The 20,132-nt window shown below is 42.4% G+C and overlaps 1 protein-coding gene across 1 annotated transcript; it reads right to left on the bottom strand.

Moving 5' to 3' along the window:
* Positions 1–428: 428 nt before the first annotated feature.
* Positions 429–18,442, bottom strand: ODF2 (outer dense fiber of sperm tails 2). The gene is made up of 20 exons (XM_009286893.2): positions 18,358–18,442; positions 17,500–17,653; positions 16,029–16,154; positions 15,232–15,402; positions 14,147–14,313; positions 12,994–13,123; positions 12,562–12,693; positions 11,604–11,678; positions 10,547–10,618; positions 9,877–9,993; positions 8,782–8,967; positions 7,841–7,950; positions 7,011–7,146; positions 6,213–6,323; positions 5,455–5,559; positions 4,725–4,883; positions 3,735–3,835; positions 3,028–3,190; positions 2,546–2,671; positions 429–1,772 (listed from the first exon to the last, which is right to left on the bottom strand). The coding sequence occupies exons 2-20, from the start codon at positions 17,605–17,607 to the stop codon at positions 1,599–1,601; spliced, it is 2,469 nt and encodes an 822-aa protein (XP_009285168.1). The 5' UTR covers positions 17,608–17,653; positions 18,358–18,442; the 3' UTR covers positions 429–1,598.
* Between the last annotated feature and the right edge of the window lie 1,690 nt (positions 18,443–20,132).

Below are 20,132 nucleotides of genomic sequence, written 5' to 3'. Positions count from 1 at the left end.
TGCCCCCTGGCGGGCGGGCGGGGCCCTGCCCCTCCCCGCCGAGCCCTAGGCCGGGGGTTCGAGTCCCGCCGGGGGCACCTCGCGTGGGGAGGGGGCGCTGCGGCGAGGAAACGGGCAGGGCCGTGAAACACCGGCACCTCCGGCGCTTTTCCCCTTATTTTGTGTATTCTCGCGGAGGAGCCCCGGGAGGGAGGGCTGGAGGCCAGCCTGCACCCCAGCGTTTATCCCGGTTTGCAGGGGCAGGGAGAGGCTGCCGTCCATAGAACAGGGAAAGGGGCTGGTGCGCAGTTGCCTGCACCGACAGCCCTGGGATGTGTTTGTTCTTCCAAAATAAGGGCCAAAGACCCTAGGCACAGCACACAGATGAGGAAATCCCCAACACAGCCAATTAAAATGTAGTTTATTGCTTGTTTTGCCATAGCACCTTTAGGATTTTTAAAGTGTTAAACACACACACACAATTACAGAACTCTCGATTAACTTAGAAAACCTTTATGACAAATACCACCCAATGACCACGTCGCACATAAATAGGATACAAAAGGGATAAAAATGAAAACAATGTTTACTTTTGCCCCCATAAGAACCATTTACTGGAAAGAATAGGGCACCAGAAAGCACATGAGTTTTAGGGACCCAACACATTGAAGGCCTGATTTTCCAGGAGAACATGCAGGCTGGTTCGATGAAGAAGTTGAGTATCCGTAGCTGCTCTTTAATTGGCTTAAGACCAAGTCAGTATTTCACGCACACCCTGAACTCACGTGGCATTCACACCAAGACCCCGACCGAAGTGCCACTGGGGTTAAACCGCAATCTCGCCTTTGAATTCAGATGGATTTGGCTCAGTCCTGGGGATATTCAGGATCAGGAAATCAGGGTGAGAGGAGTAAAGTAGCATTAGCATCACACTCAGGAAAAAAGGTGAGGATCGGAGAGTATATAAGTAAAAAAAAAAAACAAAACAACAACCCCCCAAAAACCAAAATCACTATTTCTGGTACAAAACTGTTTATGAACACTGTGGTTGTTCAGGAGATAATCTCTTGTAAGTGTAGAGCCCAGGCACTTAAGTTATTTTCAGCTTCACATTTCTGGTGGGTGGACCCTCTCCCACCATCCTATCATCCAATGTATCAATACAATGTTCAATAGTTTAAAAAAATATAAAAAAAACCACAAACAAAAAAATCCCACATGATCTCCCCAGCAAAGAAACAGAATGAAAAAAGAAACATGAAAAGGAAAAGAGCTCTTATAAACATTAACATGCTCAACAAACCGCTGACAGGTTTTAAGAGCTGAAACCATCGGGACCTTACAGGATGAAAAGGATCTTTTCTGTCATACGCAAAATCATCTGGTTTTGGGGCACAGTTTATGGTGTAACGCCAACCTCCAACACCAAACCAGTATTGCTGATACCCTACACTTAGGACATATGCCACCCTCATTTTATTGTCTCATGCTGCAAGGAAAAGAGGAAAACGTCTCCTGACAGCGACCCTGAAACGCCAACCTATTTTCTAGATAACATATGGCTTTGAAATAGGGTTCCTTTTGTGCATAGAAGCAGAGGTGCAGGGAGAGCATTGTCCTCATGGAGAAGAACGAGAGCGGCTGGGGGAGCCCAGCAAGGCACTTTCTCCAAAAACGTTGGCATAGGAAGACTTGAGGAACTGGACATAGTTTTGCATGCTGCGGTTGGTGCTCTCCGACTGCTCCAACCGATCCTTTAAATCCTGTAGGCGGCTTTCATACCGGCGCTCTGCCTACATAAAGAAGCACAAAACACAGGCTGAGAGACAGCAACATTCATCCTATTCACGTTAAACTTAAACTGTTCCCCAAAAGTGCTGAGGAGAGCACGAATTAGCACAGCAGTAGGTGACATTACCATAGATGGTGCTATGATATTTATAATTTGTTCTGCTCATTTTGAACTCCATTCAGCAACCCGCTGATAAAAACAGGAGACAACACAGCTAATCAGTTGGACTTTTAAAACTGATTAGCTATAGTTATGGGGAATTAAACACACTTTTCCGAAAAGCAACTTGGCCTCATCCATGCGCCAACCCAATTCCAAGTAAAACGCAAGTGAACAAGCAGGGTAAATAGGACATTATGAAAGATTCCCCTTTTTTCTTCTAGAAGCAATCCTTTCCTCTAGAAGAGAAATTGCATTCTCTCTCAGATAACCAAGCACAGTAAATGAAGTAGAAATCTGTCCCTGATACCTGGTGCAAATCTCATTTGAACGTTAAGAAAGGTCTGATTCTTTCCTTACGTACACGTAAGTTTAGAGTAAGTTCATTCAGATCATTGCTATAAGCAAGAAGCAAGTTAGAGTCTGCATTCCTGAATTAGTGACATAACAGACATGTCATATCACACATCTGTCATGGACACATATAACAGCATGGCACGTTCAGACACAGCTCTGCGTGACTTTTGCAGCAATCCATAGGACCTTGGTTTATGGACTCCAGTTGCTGCCAGGACACCACCAGCACGGCAAGAGTATCCCTTGCAAGTCACTCACATCGTCTTTGCTCCGACGCAATTGGTTCAGCTCTGTTTTACTCCTACTCAGCTGGGTCTCCAAATCCAACATCTTGGACTGGGCTGCCCTCTCTCTAGACGTTGCTCGTTCTCGAGTTTGTTCCACCTACGTGTAACAACAGAACAACTTTGTTAAAGGGTTCTCCATGGAAGAATGGTTTTTCCCTACCCCATTGCCCACAAAAGCTCTATAAAGTATAACCGCACACATTCTCGTACATAAGCAGCAGCTCAGTCTTGTGCTTTCCTCTTTTCTGTCGCAAACTGGAGCGCGGGGTTCAGTTTTTCAATGGTTTAAGTGCTGACAAACAATACCAGCACATTTTATTATTTATTTCACTGAATACAATGATTTTCACGACTTTGGTCATAGGCTGAGGAGGTATTTCCAGCATTCTCGCTGGTCCCCTTTTGCAGTCAGGGTAGTTTTGGGAGAATTCACAAACACAAGAAATTACTTACTTGTCTTTTGGCATCCTCAATGGCCATCTCCAACTGACGTGCCAAGGAGCTACACTCACGGGTCTTCTCCTCTAACCGCAGCTGACACTGGTGGATTGACTCCTCACGTTTTGCTATGACCTGAAGGAATTCTATGTTCTGGGCGCTCGTTGTCTCTAGTTTTCTAGGTTAAGACAATAAGGGAAGGAAACCTATTCATTTTAGATGGAGTGTGTTTCAGTCTGCCTTTTTGCCATGTCCTGACTAGTCTGGGAATAGATTCTATTCCTCCTTGAAAGGTGAGAGCCCCAAGAAACACTTCTCCATTTCTCAAATCAAAATTTCAAAGATTGAAGGACAGAGTACCCACATACCTGCATTTTACCAGACATTGTCACTAAAAGGAATTTATAAACATGGGTAAAAATACTGTAATATGTAGTAACCTCAAAATTGTCAGGCTAGATTGGGCAAGGAGCTGGTTTATCTGCTGCGTAAGCCATCATCCTTTCTAACAACATTCATAACAGGTGCTGCAAAAACATATCACACTCTCTCCAGTGGACAGCTACTGATTAGAGATCCTTGTGGGGTAAGCAAATGCACAGAATCCTGGAGGCACGTGGGGGACTGGAACAAGACTGAAGCTGTTTCAATCCCCTGAAAAAACAATGGGAAAAGGATGGAAATGGAAGGTTAAGAGAGCAAGAGAGCCTAATATTTCTAACCTTTCTAGCTCCTCCACCTTCAAGGTGAGCTGCTTTTTCTCCTCCTGGGCAGACTGATACCTCTCTCTTGTCATCTCCATTTTGTCCCCCTGGAGCTCAATCTAAAAATTACGGTAAGTAATTACTTTACAGAGTAGTCAGTACACACACACGACCAACCACCTAAAACGTATGCAACTCTCCAGAAGGAAACATGCTCAATTCATAATTTCTGGAGAGCCCCAGAAAAGGAACAGTGGCTAGAAAAGCAAAGCACTAAACATCCATTTTGCCGGTGCTTCCAGTTAATGTTTGGAAAGGTATGAGAAAATTCTTCTGTATTGCAAACGAAAAGCCAGGTCCGCAAATGCTTGCATACAGAGCAGCCACCTGTAAGCACAGCGAAGCGCACACATTGAAAGCAGCCATATACATGACAGCAGCCCACAAAGGCATTAGAGCCTGAAAAACCAGGAAGGTTTATAATTCCAAGCCAAACAGAGTAAAGCAGTCAGACTGCGAGATCATTTGCTGTGTCTTGAGGCATGGTTGTAGAAGTCATGCCTGTCTATAGTTGCCCTGCAACACCTACGCAGTCCTTCTGGGGACAAAAAACAAGGACTGGGAAAACAACCTGAAATCAGGGTGAGAAAACAAGGCTGGGACAGCACAATCAGCAGAAAACCACAGGAAGGAAAGCTGACAAGATGATGGAAGTAACAGAAGCGAGTGTTGGTATTAGCAAGTGTTGTCACTGCTGCTATTCAAGTCCCAATAAGGTTCTGCACCAAGGGATGAGAAACCTTTCAAATAGTACAGAATGCTACTAGCTACACCGTTAATTTCTTGCACAAAGACATGGCACACACCTTTATTTTGCAGTGCACGTTTAATCTTTTCAAAAAGAGACGAGAACAGAGACGAAGTTTGAACCTTCCTGTGATTAGAAATTCATCTTGGTCTCAGACTTGCGGATTGCAGTGCTGCAGGTACTTTCTGCCAGTCCCTTACCCGCTGACGAAGATCTGCAATCATGACAGACAGGTCCACATTCTTCTTCTCATAACTCTGAAGCTGGTCCTGACATTCTGCTAGCTGTGTCTCTGTGATCTTTAGGATCTCGGGCAGCTTTTCCAGTTCAGCAAGCTGGCTCTGGAACTGCTTACGTGCCTATAATCAAAGAAGAGAACATGAGGAACTTTCAAATGTTCGTAAGGTCAAGACTAAAAAATTTTTCAACTTCAGTGAAGCTTTGTTAGTCTGCAACCACGCTGACACTGTGTGGATATTTGGCCAGCATTGGAGTTCAAAGCCTAAGGTCTTCTCCTACTCCAAAAGGCTTTCTCTTAGGATTCGGCATTCCCTATGGACAGAGTGAGAATGAGTGAGTATTTTGGATCCTGGGCTTCAATTTTACTAGAAGTACAAGCTCTTTTTTGAGAACAGCTGTTCCACATCAGACAATGGTGTAACCTGCCTAGGCCACTGTTCTAAACCACTATTTCTGCAGCAAAGGACACACTAAGCAATTTAAGCACCCCTGAAGAATGCCATATAGTCAAAAAGAAGCTGCTAAACGTTCAATAAATTTTACAGAATGAACAAGTCCTGATAAAAACTAATGGAAAAGGCAAACTCAAGATAAGCCTTTTATTTCCTATTTGCAGCCATTTTTCACTACATTCAGAACATTAAGATCCATGAATGTCTACAACATATCAGTCTTTAGAGGAATAGTTACCAGTTCAATCTCCTTGTTCATTTCATCCTTTAGTGTCTTGTTCTCTTTATCACACTTCTCCAGTTTTGCTGCCACATCATCTGCTTCCATTCGGGTCTTGAACACCTGGACATTCAAAAAAACCCCATATACTTTATCTGTTGTATATAGTTTTCAATAAATGTGTAATGCTTTGGAGTAACTAAAACTGCTCAAGGATCAGCAACAAGTTTCTTGCCACACTAACCACCACCCCAGAACTGTATTTGGAAGTTCACTTTCTGCTTCTGCCACCTGGATCATTTGGGCTTTCCATCAAATGTTCTGCTCTCTTGCCTTATCCTCCTACTACCACAATATCCAAAATCCCCCCCCAAAAACAGCCAAGGAACAGTACTTGCCACACTAAAAGGCAGAAGAAAGCATCTCACTATTTTCCTTTACCTTTCGAAAAGGAGCAGGGAAAACTGAAATAATTAAAACCAGTCTTTTCCATTAATCAAGATCTCTGCTGGGGGAGTCAGCTCTTCCTAATGACCAAGTTATCAACACATAGTGAGGAAGGCAAGTCTTCCACACTTCGGCATACAGCACATGGCAGTCTGGACGCTGCCGTTTGAGAAAAAGTAAGGCTAATAGAGACAAAAGAACCAAAACCATATGAAACTGCAACATCCTCCAAGAGCAAGCAAAGGGTTAAGGCGTTACAGAATAAGCCACAACAGTGAAGGGAGAAAACATGTTTGTGCAAGGGTTGAAGGTTTTGATAAGGTGCCTACCTGTGACTTGTAGGTTTCAATCAACCCTTCATAGTTCCTGATGGAGCTCTTGAGCTGCTGCACTTCCATCTGCGCTTGGTTCAGCTTTTCCTCCATTGGGACCACACTAGCCTGAAAAAAGAAAACATCTTCCATTGAGTGCTTGGAAGTAACTGCCACGCTAGCTGTCTAATATTGTCTAGACTCAAAAAAAAGACTTTTGTCAGTGTAAGTTGGCAAAACTTTCCAGACTTCAGAGGATTGCCAAATTTACAACAGCAGAGCACAGAGGTTTGCGATGGATGTGCAATCTTGCCATTTGCCTGAATGAGCTGTGCTACTTGGATTAGGGCCACTCCTTATTTGGATCAATGCCTAGCTTTCCAAGAAGAAATTTATGTAGGTCACCTACAAGATCACCAGTGGTAAGAGATGACAGGAGAAATATGCCAGCCATTTTTTTTATTCTGGAGATTACCATTCTCTCTGCACAAGCTACAGTTGTTTGTTCTCTGGCCAGCAGCACGAAGATGTAAGGACAAGATATAAGATCCCAACTGGAAGAAACAGTACTTGGATTGGAGATGTTCCTAGTCAAAATGTGGAAGAAACCCAGTCCTCCTAGAACGTTCACTTTCTTTCTTTGTGTCTCTTCCCAGCATACTTGCCCTACCATACTCAGGTTATGGGAAAACTGGTTTGAAACTAAACGGCAGCAATGGGTGCAATTCAACTCTGTCCTCAGAGGCCAAGCAGCTTGTTATAATTTCTCCTTTTTTCCCCCTAGCATTTCAGCTTCAAACCCCTAGAATAACTGACCTTTAGCCTTTCGTTCTCCATTTTGAAAGAAGTGGTCTCTGTAGTCTGTCGATGCAATTTATCCACCAAAGCTTCTCTGTCCTCCCGCATCTTGTCCTCCAGGGTTGTCTGCTGTTCCAGCAAGTCTGCAACACGGCTGCCATACAAAAGGAAAATTAATCCTTAAATGACAAGAAAGAATAAGACTCCTAACCCTTGAAAATTGCTTCAGAAACATGGCTTTTCCCTATCCTTTCATCTTCCTCCTCCAGTCATGTATGCACACCTATCTGTTACACTGTTCTACTACCTCAATCTTCTTAGCCCGCTGGAAGTTAACTTGAGTTGTCCCCTGGAGCTCAAATGCATTGCCTCCAAGATACACAGGATAAAGAGGTACTTCTCTCGTCTTGTACCTACCTATTTTTTCCTGCAGCAACAACTGTACTGCACTGATACAAACACATTTATTTAGCTTCAAAACAAAATTGGCATGAACTATATTGCCTATCTGTTCTAATCCCTTCCATTCAAGCATCTCAAACAGATCTCAAAAGAGATATAACCTTAATTCTTTCAAAGCATTACAAAATGGCAAAGGAACAGAGAGTTTTAAGGGTTGGCAAACCCTTAAAAAGCCTGCCTTTGCTGTGGCAAGTCAGCAGCAGAAGCCACATCTCTCTCTCTCTCTCTCTCTCCAAACTCTGCTCTAGCCCTTAGGCAGCGCTGGTTTTGCTTGGATATTTACAAGCAATCCAATTAAATTATTCAATTTAATGAAATTATTAAATTAAATGAAATTATATTATCCTTGTACTTAGAACTCATCCCCACTCATGCTTTATTTTAACCTGTTCAGCGTAACAATTTCCAGTTCGAGGTCACTCTTGTCCTTTACTACTTTGTTGTAGCGACTCCTCCAGGACTCCAGAGTAGACAGCGCCTCAGCAACATAACTATCCTACCAAACAAAAGAAATACATGAGGAAAAGAGCAAGGGTGACAAAAATGTCACTGGATATGGGATATGCAGACAATATGCAGAGATACTGATATGGGTAAGCATGATATGTGCAGAGACTTCACTAAGACTTTTAAAATATTGAGGACAAGTATTTATTTTTATTCTTCCTGATCCTTCAGAGAGAGGTGTTCTCCAACACTACTGTCAGCCAACAGACATAACAGCAGCGAAAGAAGAATCCTCTTTGAAGGCAGATGAACTATCACAAATACAAAGCATGGCTAAGATTCTACTAGTGGCTCCCTGGAATTTTAAAAACAATGAAGGAAAAAAAACAATCAAGTAGTGTGAAATCCATGTTCTCTTCTGATTTGTTTTAGTCCTAACTTTTCTACTTTTTCTTGATATCCTTCAGCCATTTTCAACAGGAAATTCCAGTACACCTCTAAGTCTTTGTACTTTTCTGCTCTGACTATTTTCTCGATTAACAACCAACTCCATTCAGAATTTTCAGCCAAAACCACCAGGCTTTATTTCATTGGCTTTTGTCAACCCTCAGATGGTTCTAAAGAACCAGGCGAAAAATCAGAGCTGCTAGTTTAGAATGATCTAAGTTATTGCATGTCCTAAGTTAAGGACATGCAGCGAATATAGTGGCAGCTGAGAAAATTGGATTTGTTCTAAACTTAGCATAAATGGGCCAAGGCATCAAGACAGAAATAAATCTCATTAGTTGAAAGCAGAGACTCTCCCTAGGGCTGCTACCAGAAATCAAAGACTGAGATGCATGATCTGAAATGAGGTCTCTCCTCCTGTATTACCAGGTACCTTTTCGGCTAGCTGGACAGTCAATTGCTCTGCATACTCTTCACTCCGCTCTGCCCGCTCTTTCTGTGCACGGATGGCTTTCTTCAGGGCCTCTTTATCACGGTCTGCCTTCTGCCTTAGTTCTTTCAGTTGTTCCATGATATGTTCCATCTCTGCCTTATGCTGAGCTTCACTGCGCTCCAGATTCTGCAGAGGGAGAGAAAACACACCGCATGGAATAATGCCCTTATACCTGCACACCCAAAGCAGCAACTAGTTTCCTAGAAACAGTGGAGAGAGCTGAGCATAAACCCCCAACCTCCAGCCTGGAGGTACTTGCAATCACATTTCACCTACACAATCCTGTCCTAATGCTGACAGACATGTCAGCATGACAAGTCTTCCTTTCCTTCCAAAAGTCTTATTTTCTTCTTTCACAAGCTGCTCTCTAGAATACTGATTTCCTCTCCTGACCAAGATAAATACCGGTCTACCAGTCTGTTGATCTACCTAAGAACATTCTCTTTATTAATTGAAATGCTTGCATATAATAATGTTGCTTTATGCAGCTATATATCTTAACAGAACTAAAGCTCCTCTAAACCATTAACACACATATATTCATCACAACATCATCACAACATCAACAGATACATTAAACGTAAGTCTTTGACCAAGATAAACCAGGGGAACTTTCTCCTCCTCATTAATACTGTCGAAAGCATTCATGAATGTGATCAAATGCAGAAACTCATGGCACAGCATTTTTCCCAGAAAGCAAATTAAATAGTTTATGATCTGTCTTGACGCTTGACTAAACCAAAGACATCTTTTAAATAATTACATAGTAATTAACTTAGAAAAAAAATAATCTAATAAATGCACATAGACTTTAAGGCTCTGATTTTGCTTCATGCGTCAGAAATGAAAAGCTTTTTCTTTTCTTACTTCATTTGAAAAGTATGGTGTGTGTTAGCGATATGAACATCACCAGCCGATATTTCGGGCTACCAGACACAGTAGAAGAACAGTTGGTGAGTGCTACTTCCCTTGTCAGTCAATTCAGTTCATGAGAGTAAATGAAGAGACAATCCCCAGGGACCACTGAAAACATACCCGTATCTGTATACTCAGACGGTTGTTCTCAGCTTCTTTATTTCGCAGCTGTGCTTGTAAATGGCCTCTCACAGCCTCCATAGATTTGGAGAGTTCACATGCTGTCTTTGCCTGGTCCTAAATAAGAAGCAAACAAGACACACACCTTTTTCCTCAACGAGCTAATAGAAGGAACACTTTCTAATATGCAACCATTCAGTGAAGAAACCTCAGAGGGACCCTCACAGCTCCTCTACTCATGGGCAACAATCGAGTAGCCATTTATTTTACATCAGATGTGAATGACTGGCCTGAAAATTTGTTCTAGGGCAAAACATCCTTCATATCTGATCTCTTCCACTACATTCCTTTTTTACTTCATAAACAGAGGAACAGACTGGAATTTGACATCAGGAACCAACGGGACGTTAAACAGAAAGGCAATTCAGTGATAAGCCCAAACAAAGAGAATACTGCCTATTCTTCTTTGTGATGGATGTTTTATCAGCAGAAAATTGAATCCACAACTATGTGGGAATAGGTAGCTGTCTGTCTAGTTTTATAAGCAAGCCAGTCATCTGATCCCTTAAAAAGTAATCTTCTGCAAGTACAAACCCATATTTTGGACTATCTGTGGTTCTACAGAAGTGGAAGGTGGAGCAGGGAGGGGAAAACAGAAAAAGGAAACTACCTTTTCTGCCTGTATCTGAACGGTAAGACTGTCCACTTCTTCCTCTTTCTCCTGAAGCCTCATCTGAAGTTGCTGGGAAAACAAACACCACTCAGATGTTAAGTAACAAACACATTTAGGTTGGCAGGTGGAGGGAAAGAGGTGCAACTCCCTCCCTCCCGAGACGCTTTGATCCACAGCACTCTCTGTCTGGTATCCACAGCAACAGCATCCTCAGCCCCCGGAAAAACAGGCTGCATTCTCCTCAAGCAGAAAGCAAAAGGGATACACAATTTGTGTAACAGGGCATAGGATACCCAGTCAAGAACAAGGACCTGACAGGACTATATACTCCACAGACAATAAAAGGGCATTACCTATGTCTTACAGCAAGTTTTATAACTTCTGGCAATGTAAGAACTCTTTTCTCAGTTTACAGATAAGGAAATGAACAAAAACTGGCACCAGGTCACTCACTCATTCAGTGACAGAAACAGATACAGAAAACTTACCCTCTTTGTGCTTTTCTATCTCTAAGGATAACATGATAAACAAACAAAAACAATAAGATGATTTCCAAACTGAAGAATTCTATCCTAACCGTCAGGGGTATTTTCGCAGTAGGTATTTTTTTCTCTCCCACCTTCAGAGTTTTCTTTTTAAAGAAACACGTAGTAGAATTCTTGCTTTGTACATTCAGTACCATAAGAAAAGGTAAGCAGAATCGTTTGCACTTCAACATAGTAAGAACAGGCTTAAGTTCTCCTTTATAGCTGAATACTGTAAATCCTAATAGTGCTCTTATATGTAGGTCTCAGTTGTGCTATCCCCATTCTAAGCCCCTATATTTCAAAGGCTATGAAAACCTATCCACTTTGAAATGTAGGCTGTTAACCAGAGGAGCAATGTAGTGGCTCTGATTACCACAAAAGCCAAAATATTTTTTATTGATCTAAAAGGCATTAGTGTAAGACTCGATGGTTGAATACAAGACAAAAAAAAGCTTGTCATTTTAGATCTCTCTGCTTTATCATTAAAAAAAGAAAGGAAAAAAAAAGAGAGACTGTGGTTTGCTTACCACTTTCTCTGCATCTGAGTCAGCCAGCCTTTTCAGCAGTGCTCCTTGCTGCTCCAGTATCTTCTGAGCATCCTTCTACAAAAGAAATAAGTGAGAAAAACTGTTAACTAAAAAGTCAATTTTATACAGATACTTTAAAAGGAACTGGGCAAATCAACCATTTCCTCCCAGTTGCAGCAGCAATTCTCAGAAGATACTCAGAAGCATCAAATTTGCTAAATATTTCACATATCATCACCTATCTCAGAAAGCTTTCCCACTTCTCAGTCAAAGATTATAATAAAAAGCACGATGGCAATTTAAGATCTTTCTGAACTCTCGTGCTACTCAGGGAGAGTCACGTGGAAGAACTCAGTCCTTTTATCCAGTCTCACTGGTGGCTGAAAGAACTGTTACCATCAGCCTGCTTTTGCTCAAATGAAGTATAAACTACAGGAGGAATAGCAATTTCACTTCTATATTGCTCTTACAAGCAGTATAGAATTGTTCTGTACAAGCAGTACAGAACTGTTTACAATTTCTCTGTTATTGCTCTTACGGCCTACAAAAATAAAGTTCTGAACATCCTCAGGCTCCCATTAGCTAAGGCCACATCTAGTCTTCAGACTTCAGCCACTGCAACTGTAGCAGCAACATTTCAGACTAGCATGACCAGCAGATACAGCTGTATCCAGATGAGAAAGAGTTGGCAACACAGTAGTGCCTATACCTTTTAATACAGTTGAAGACTTAGATGCTCTAACATCCTCACAGCAGAAAAGTCAGTCTTACTCTATGACGTAGGCAGGGATAAAAAAAGAAAACAAAACAAAACTATCCATCCTTTATGACACAGGGTCAACAGCAGGGTTGGGAAAAAAAAAAAGAGAGGAGTTAAAAGCTCTCAAACTCCATTTCAGTCCACAAGACAACATAGTCTCCGGTAATCATCCAAGTTCAAGCACACAGCACTGCTCACCTCCCGGTTGTGCTGCTCTCTGAGAAGTTCTCGTAGTGTCCGGTTGGTTTCTTCAAAGGTGCTCAATTTCTGGAGCAGAAGCTCTTTTTGTCTTGTCAGTGTGTTAATGTCTGAGCTGCTCATGTGTTTCTCCTAAAGAAAAAACCAAAACCAAAAAAGAAGAGAAGAGAAGAGAAGAGAAGAGAAGAGAGAAGAGAAGAATTGTTCACTTGGAATTAATGTATGAAGCTGATACAAGCATGAGCAGTGCAATAGTCAGCACCACGTGTGCAGAAGTATTTACTTGCAGACTGCAAGTAAATAACCCACTTCCAAATAAAACTAGCAAACACCTTAAGCATGTTAAATCCCTCCACTTTTCCTTACATTTTTCTGGATCAGCAACTGTAACATTACATTTTTAAGACAGCCGTATAACAGGACAACACCTACAATGTTGAGTCTCCCAATTGTATTTTTCAGGGCATGGATCTGCCTGGCTGCTGCTGCTCCATCCCTTTCTGCCTCGCTCAGCTTGGACATCAAACACTCCTTCTCATGCTGCAAGTACTTTTTCTGTAGCCTGTAATGAGAATTCAGCCATCAGAGAAACAAGAAGCTTTGACAGCTGTACCAGCCACTATTGATGTACAGTTGATTGGGTTAAAACTCAAAAACCCTCAAATCAGAGGATAAAAGCTCTAAACAAACACTACTGAAGATTTGCCCTCTTTCAGTGTGGAAGTTGATCTGATAGAAGCCAGTAAGTAGACACCAGGAGCTTGCTGGGACCACAGCTATGAAACAGGAATTTAAAGGGGACAAATCGGGTTTATACCAAAGCCTGCACACACTATTAAACACAAAACACAATGCTATGCTCTTCCTGGACACTTAAGCCATACCGGAAATAAGACTCCAAATGGCTGAACGTGAAACAGGAAAGCACACCAAGATATACAGCTCAAAGTTTTTAGCCAGGGCTTGGGAATACACAGTATTAACTTCCAAGTGATCTTTCTTAAGGAAAAAATAAAACTAACTTTCTTAAAACACTAGTGTCCCCCTGGAGACACAAACTTCCCTAATTCTTTAGATACAAAGCAGACGCAAAAACATCAGACTTGGAGACCTTCAGCGTCACTAAGAAAAAAAAACATGGTTCAGTCCTCTCAGGGGCTGTCATTCCTGTCTCAGTATGATTTTCACAAAGGCCAAAAATTCTCCTCTAGTTTTCAGCTCCATATTTATTCATTTGTGGTTCTACCAATATCATCCCAATTCAAACAGCATCTCTTAACCTTCAAAATATTAACTGCAGAGCTAGCATGACCCTCCAGTAGGCCACACAAGCCAACTGCTCTCAGGTTCCTCTCAGAGTAGTTTTTTCGATTCCAGTAATCATGCTAGAGCTCTCCTCTGCAGCTACTGCCAGCTGAAGTCCCCCTTCTAAAAGGTGACAAAAAAATCCAAGAACATCAGTTCTTCAGCAGCACTGCAACCCAGGGTACAAACTACAACCTCAAATAATGTTAGCAATAAAGGAGGTAGGTGCGCTGTAAATACCACTACTTGCAGTAGCAATGGGGAACCGGAGCTTTCTTACACAGTCAGATCTTTCTCTTCCTTTATGCGCTCAATATTGCGCCTGAGCAGTGTATTCTCATGTTCTGTTTCTACCAGCTCTTGTGTGACCTCATTCAGTTCTTCTTTCTGCTCCTCAAGGAGACGCTTTGTCATTTGCTGCTGTTCCTCCTTTTTCTGCAGCTTGGCCTGATGAAGATATTTAAATAGAACTTCAGACAAACCAGGTGTTTTTAAAGTGATACACAGAATCCACATCTCAAAGCAGTGAACCAGCCATTCAACTGCACCAAACAACAAAGGATCATGCTTTTTTTTTTTTTTTTTTTGCCTAGATGCTTCCAGGCTGTTCCTGTGCACAAAGGGTATAATTCACTCATTGCCTGGAAATACCTCCCATCCCACAAACACAGGGAGACACAAGCGTCCTGGCTCTAAGTCACATACCAAAAATTGTCATCAGCCATGAGACATGTGACAGACCTCAAACATGGCAGGAAAGGAGCTCTGGTAGCAGTTCACACACTGGAGATGGCTCCCATTGCTCCACTATTGCTTTGTGAGATCCAGGAAACTGGGTGAAAATAACCTAAATAGTCCCTGGCATTTTGTTTCCATCCACCCATTTTGGATTACTCAGGAGGTTCTGTGGCAGCTCAGTGTCACTGCTGGTAGCGTGACTGGAGTTGTGTACAGACTACTTAAGAGCTGAATGGGGCTCAGAAGTTGACTACTGCTCCTCATGAATGACACATGCAACCCATTTGGCAGTTAAGAGCACTACAAACAATTGAAGAGAGAACACAGAGGGGGGTTGAACTACTGTACCACACTTGTTTCTGAAGAAGACAGATTATTTGGAAACTGAAGCACAGCAATACCTTATTAAATGGATAATGTTTTAAAATGTTTCATAGTAGGGCTTAAGATCTCACTAGGATAGTTCAGCTCTTCTAAACAACTCTGTTTTGTTTTTTTTTTAAGCAAGCTACCAACGGCCTGGGTAGTCTTCCACTGCACCAAGACTTGACTCCAGCCTCCAGCCTCCTCCTGCCAAATGATCAGCTACAGAGCCGAAGTCAGCAGGTCTTTACGCTGTCTCCTCACCTCATTCTTCAGCGTTCCCACCGCATTCATCAGGCTATCTATCTTCTTTTCATATTCGTTCATTTTGCAGTAAACAGCATCCTCCTCATCTGTAGAGAGGTCACTCAGGCGCAATACTGACAGCATTTTTTCTGAATCTGGAGGTGTAATTTCTAGGCGGTGAGTTGGTCCCTGGTAGTAAAGCAATAAAGGGCATCATTTTTTTAGTATAAAGTTATAAACAGCATTCTAACCCTAACTCTGCCAAAAACAGAGACCAGGTCACGTCACTGCAATAAGGCTAGTATGCAAAAACACGTTTGTAAACGGCTCTTTCATTTCCATCAGGGAAAGGTCAAGAACGCAGAAAGACTAGAATAGAAAAAGAAGAGAAAATAATGAAAGTTAAAATTCTTATCTAGGAAGAACCAGGAATACAAAAGGCAAAACTATCAACCCATGAGAAAGCAAATATTACACAATACTACACAAATGCTCCATGCTTCGGAAGAGACTATGAACAGCAGCCCCTTGCTGTGCCTCCAGATGAGATCTTGAAGGGGACTAGTAAAACTACAATAAACAAATAAATTTGTCTGGCTTCTAGAGGCAGAAAGGCATGATATGGCCATAGGCTGCTAATTAATTTCCAATTTTTCTATATTAAAAAGTGAAAAGGATTTATAGAAGACACTTAAAATGGATGGTAGGTGACAGTAGCTTTCTTTCAGACCAGCCCAGCTCCCTCACTATGCAACTGCTCTCTTCAACCTCAGCTAAACTTTAAAGTTTGTTTTAAAGTGCAAAATCAGCCATACCTCCCATTTGCAGGTGGAATCCCGGACAGATGTTTTGCCTGGGGGCATCCAGGGGGCCTTAGTTTTCGCCCGGACAGCTCGGCACACATTCACAGTATCCCCTTTCATTTTCTGTTTGTGCTTTTGCTGAAGAAAGAGAAAATAAAATAAATCACAGACTTTTAAAGAACCATTTACAATTTTTAGTGCTGCAAAACCACATGAAAGATCATTCATACAAAAATATCACCTAGTGTTTCACATGATACATCAGGTGAGATGAGCCAGCAGCCATCAGAGGCGGCTAACACCAGCCAGAAGGAAAGGTTATTGCACATTCGGTTGACAGTATGGCTAGATGTAGTACGTTCTTGTCTATCACGTAGCAACTCTGTTATACCACTGGGATACCTGCACTTGTGACGTGATGAGAGCCTTACCCGGCAGGCCAGGGGTGGGAGATTGGGGCGGGGGGGAAGGAAGTCTCCTCCCTATGGAGATACACAAAAATATACCGCAATACAACCCATTCACATGAAGAAGGAACAACCTGGGACATCCCTTCTCCATTCCACATTCACCTCACAGAAGAGCAGCTATATCATTTGACAACAGCACTACCAGAGAAAAAAGAACAGTGCAGTGTGACTAGTTATGAAAAGCCCCTGAAGTGTTTTCCCTGCTTTGCAGTCAACTAGTAGATCCACATTAATTTGTATTGAACTCGGGGTGCTCTAACTGAAGGAAAGTTAAAGTGGTTTTGCACAATTCTAACCTTAGAGAAAAATCATGTTCTAAATATTCCCTACAGGCAATTAATTAACAGGAGTCATTGATTTCACTGTCAGGCCCCACTCCATTATGATATTTGCCATTAGCAACAAACGCAAAATTAATAGAGGACTTAGAACAGGACGTCTGCACATAAGGAAGAATGAGCTAGCAACTTCCATCACCTTTTGAGAACAACTTTACATAAACATCCAACTACAAAAGAGGATATGAGATAGCTAGAAACTCATAGCTCAGCGGACTGAGAAGGTGCTTAATGCCAGAAGATGGTTTGAATCCAGACTCTTTTTTTCTAAGCACATTTATTTTAATTCAATCAAGATGGTGTTTGAAATGCCTAGATATTACCTTTCCTCAAACCTTTCCTACAAAAATAGAGATGAAGCCAAAGAAAAACCATTATCAGGACACAAATCCAGGAAATAAAAGGAAAAAAAAAATCCCCCAAACCATATCACATCGGAAGCAACACTCCTCACAATCACTCACTTGAACACGAAAAGTAACTATATATTCTGTATCGTACTTCAATCATCTTAAACACAGAAGACGTGTTACTGAAAATTCACCACTGAATATGAATTCAAGTCTTTCCGTTCCAATACAATGGTAAAACAGACCTTGAAGATTTTGTGGTGCTTCTAGGACCATTCTCCTTCCTCTTTGGAGCCCTTACAAACACCCAGCTACGCGCTCCTACCTGGCATTTTGCAGGTGTGGTTTTCTGACCCTTTTTAATATGGACATGGACAGGGGTGTTTTCATCCACATGGACGTGCAAAGGGGGAGATGAGGAACGGTTCTTCATGGCTCTTCTCCCACAAACGGGAAAGGGCAATACAATGAAAGGAAACCTGTGAATAAGGAAACTGGAAATAACAACATTTCCCTCTGTGCCAGAGAGCAACAATGGCCAGCCTTGGTTAAAGTTTGAGCTGTCTTTCAGTAGCATCTGCCATTTTGAATTGCACACTATTTTGCTGTAAAGCTAGGATTAATACAAATAATTGTCCTGCTTCTGGTATTTTCTGCTTTTAACATGGTTATTAAAGACCAAATACAGTTGGACTGATAGCAGGTGTCTGTAAGAGTCATTGGCGTTCAAAGTCTTAGAACAAGTGAGCAAATCAAGGGTTCCAGTAACCAACACAATCTGATTATGAAGAGAAATTTGAAGGGGGGAGAAGAGGAGCATTAATTTAACAGCTTAGCTAAGAAAAATCAACAGGAAACCATCAGATCCTTCCATCCTAGAACCCTGAACCTGTAAACTCTTTCATACGTGCTTAACTTTAAGTGTCTTTTTGAAGTTAAACAAATGCTTAAAAGCTTTTGGACCACGGCATTTCTTTTATCTTCATAAAAAAGCATAACCTTAACCAATATCTAACACAACACAGAAAAGCCTAGAGACGCAATGTTAAAGCCATCACCTTTGAGCTTGATGCTTCGGTTGAGGTAATGGTATAATGCAATTGCCAATCTTACAAAAATCCACCAGCAGCGCTAATCTGATTCTGGCAGAAAGGTTTTTGTCAGCCTAAGTAAAATTACTTACAGTTATTCTAAAGCCTTTAGCTCTTCTGGACAGTGTGCTCTGTGCAGGGACTGAAGTCACTTCATCATTGACGGATGAGGGACACCTGATACAGAAATAATAAAATGACCACTAATAGGATAAAGTGCCAGTTTCTGAACATCCTCTTCCTTTCGATTTAAGGCAAGATGCAGGCTCAAACACATCAAATGTATGACCCCAACAACAAAAGTTGGTGTGTCCTGGCTTCCTCTAATAAGCATGAGATGAGGGAAGGACCGAGATTGTAATTCCTTACATTTGGATGATGAAAGTTGGTTTAAAAAATTGAAATGTTTTGTACAATTACACGATGGCCTTACTCAAACAGTTACAAACCTTCAAATTCTAACTGCAATTTTTAACCAGTTTCATAAGGAAACAAGGTTTGAACAGTTCCAGGGTACCTGTACATCCCCTCCCAAACCCCACCCCCTCCCTAAATTCTGCCATCATCAACAAATTCCGTAAAACTTGACAGAAATGTTGAGGTTCTAGGTTTATACTGTTTTGCAGGCTGAAGAGATGCATCCAAATTAGCGCTCGTGCTGAGGGGAACCCAGCACCACACAGACTCATGCTGCAATGTGGCCCCGCTGCCTGCCCAGCAGATACGCGTGTGCTGGTTGGCTAACCAGTAGCACACGCAGAACTGGGAGTCAGCAGCAGCATGAGCAGCTTCTTGCCCGGTGGTACTCGGGGGACTTGAAGAAATGAGAGCGAGGGAGGAGGCATCCCCAAAAGCCTAACGTCTATCAGGGAGTGATATAGTGGTGGTACATCAGGCTTCGTTAGCCAACCTTATGGTAAAACTCCTTCACCATTTGCTATGTAAGAACAAGTGTTACAAGTAAAGAGTTACTTGTAATGCAGTAGAGCAGGATTTTGTACAATACTTCTGCTAGGCTAGAATTTAGATCACTCTCTATAGCTCATTGATTAATTTGCCAGCTTGCCAAGGTTCATGTAATAACCTACTCTAAATAAAACTAGTAATACTGCATCTGTTTTTAAGCAGTATGTGTTTCAGACAACACACACCTGTATATCATGTCAGATTTATGAAAATTACAGCGGGGAAGACACAGCGGTACTTCCCTTAACCAGGAACAGGAAACAACAGTTTTCTGAAGGAACAGGATTCCCCAGCTTCTCGCTATGAACAACCCCAAACACCGCTGGGCGTTTTAATCCTCTTCTTCCTAAGGGTTAAACCCTCCTCAGGCCCAGACGGGCACATCGGCTACAGCACCGACCGAGAACTTACACAGAGCTTTTGAATCACCACCAGTGAAACTCGGATGCCGTCACCCAGCTTTCCCTAGCAACAAGGTTTATTTCAGAAGTTTAAGTAACTTCTCCCGCGGCTTTTCAAAGAACCTGCGGCTACCTCGGGCTGGCAGGGACCGAGTCCGGGGTCAGTCTCCTGCTCAAAGCAGGATCAGCTCCGAGATCAGAGCAGGGCTTTACCCAGGCGGGGCTGGAAAACCTCGGGGGGCGGCACCACCCCCCCGAGCAGCCCGTCCCAACGCCTGCCCCGATACCAAGCACGTTTTCCGTTATATGTTTAAAGTCGCCTGATGGTTCCCGCTTTCCCTCACAGCGGGAAAGACCACCTCAAGGCAGGAGGTACTCCTCATTACTGACACGGCGGGGAGGGCGCCGAAGGAATTATTCCCGGCGGCTCGGACATCCTCCCGCCCTCCCCGACCCGGCCCCCTCACAGGGCCCGGCCGGCCCGGGCCCCCCCGCCCGTG

Source organism: Aptenodytes forsteri, unplaced genomic scaffold, assembly GCF_000699145.1.
Source record: "Aptenodytes forsteri isolate BGI_AS27 unplaced genomic scaffold, ASM69914v1 Scaffold136, whole genome shotgun sequence".
NCBI lineage: Eukaryota > Metazoa > Chordata > Aves > Sphenisciformes > Spheniscidae > Aptenodytes > Aptenodytes forsteri.
Note: the sequence above shows the minus strand (reverse complement) of the source record. Positions and strands in the feature narration are given on the sequence as shown.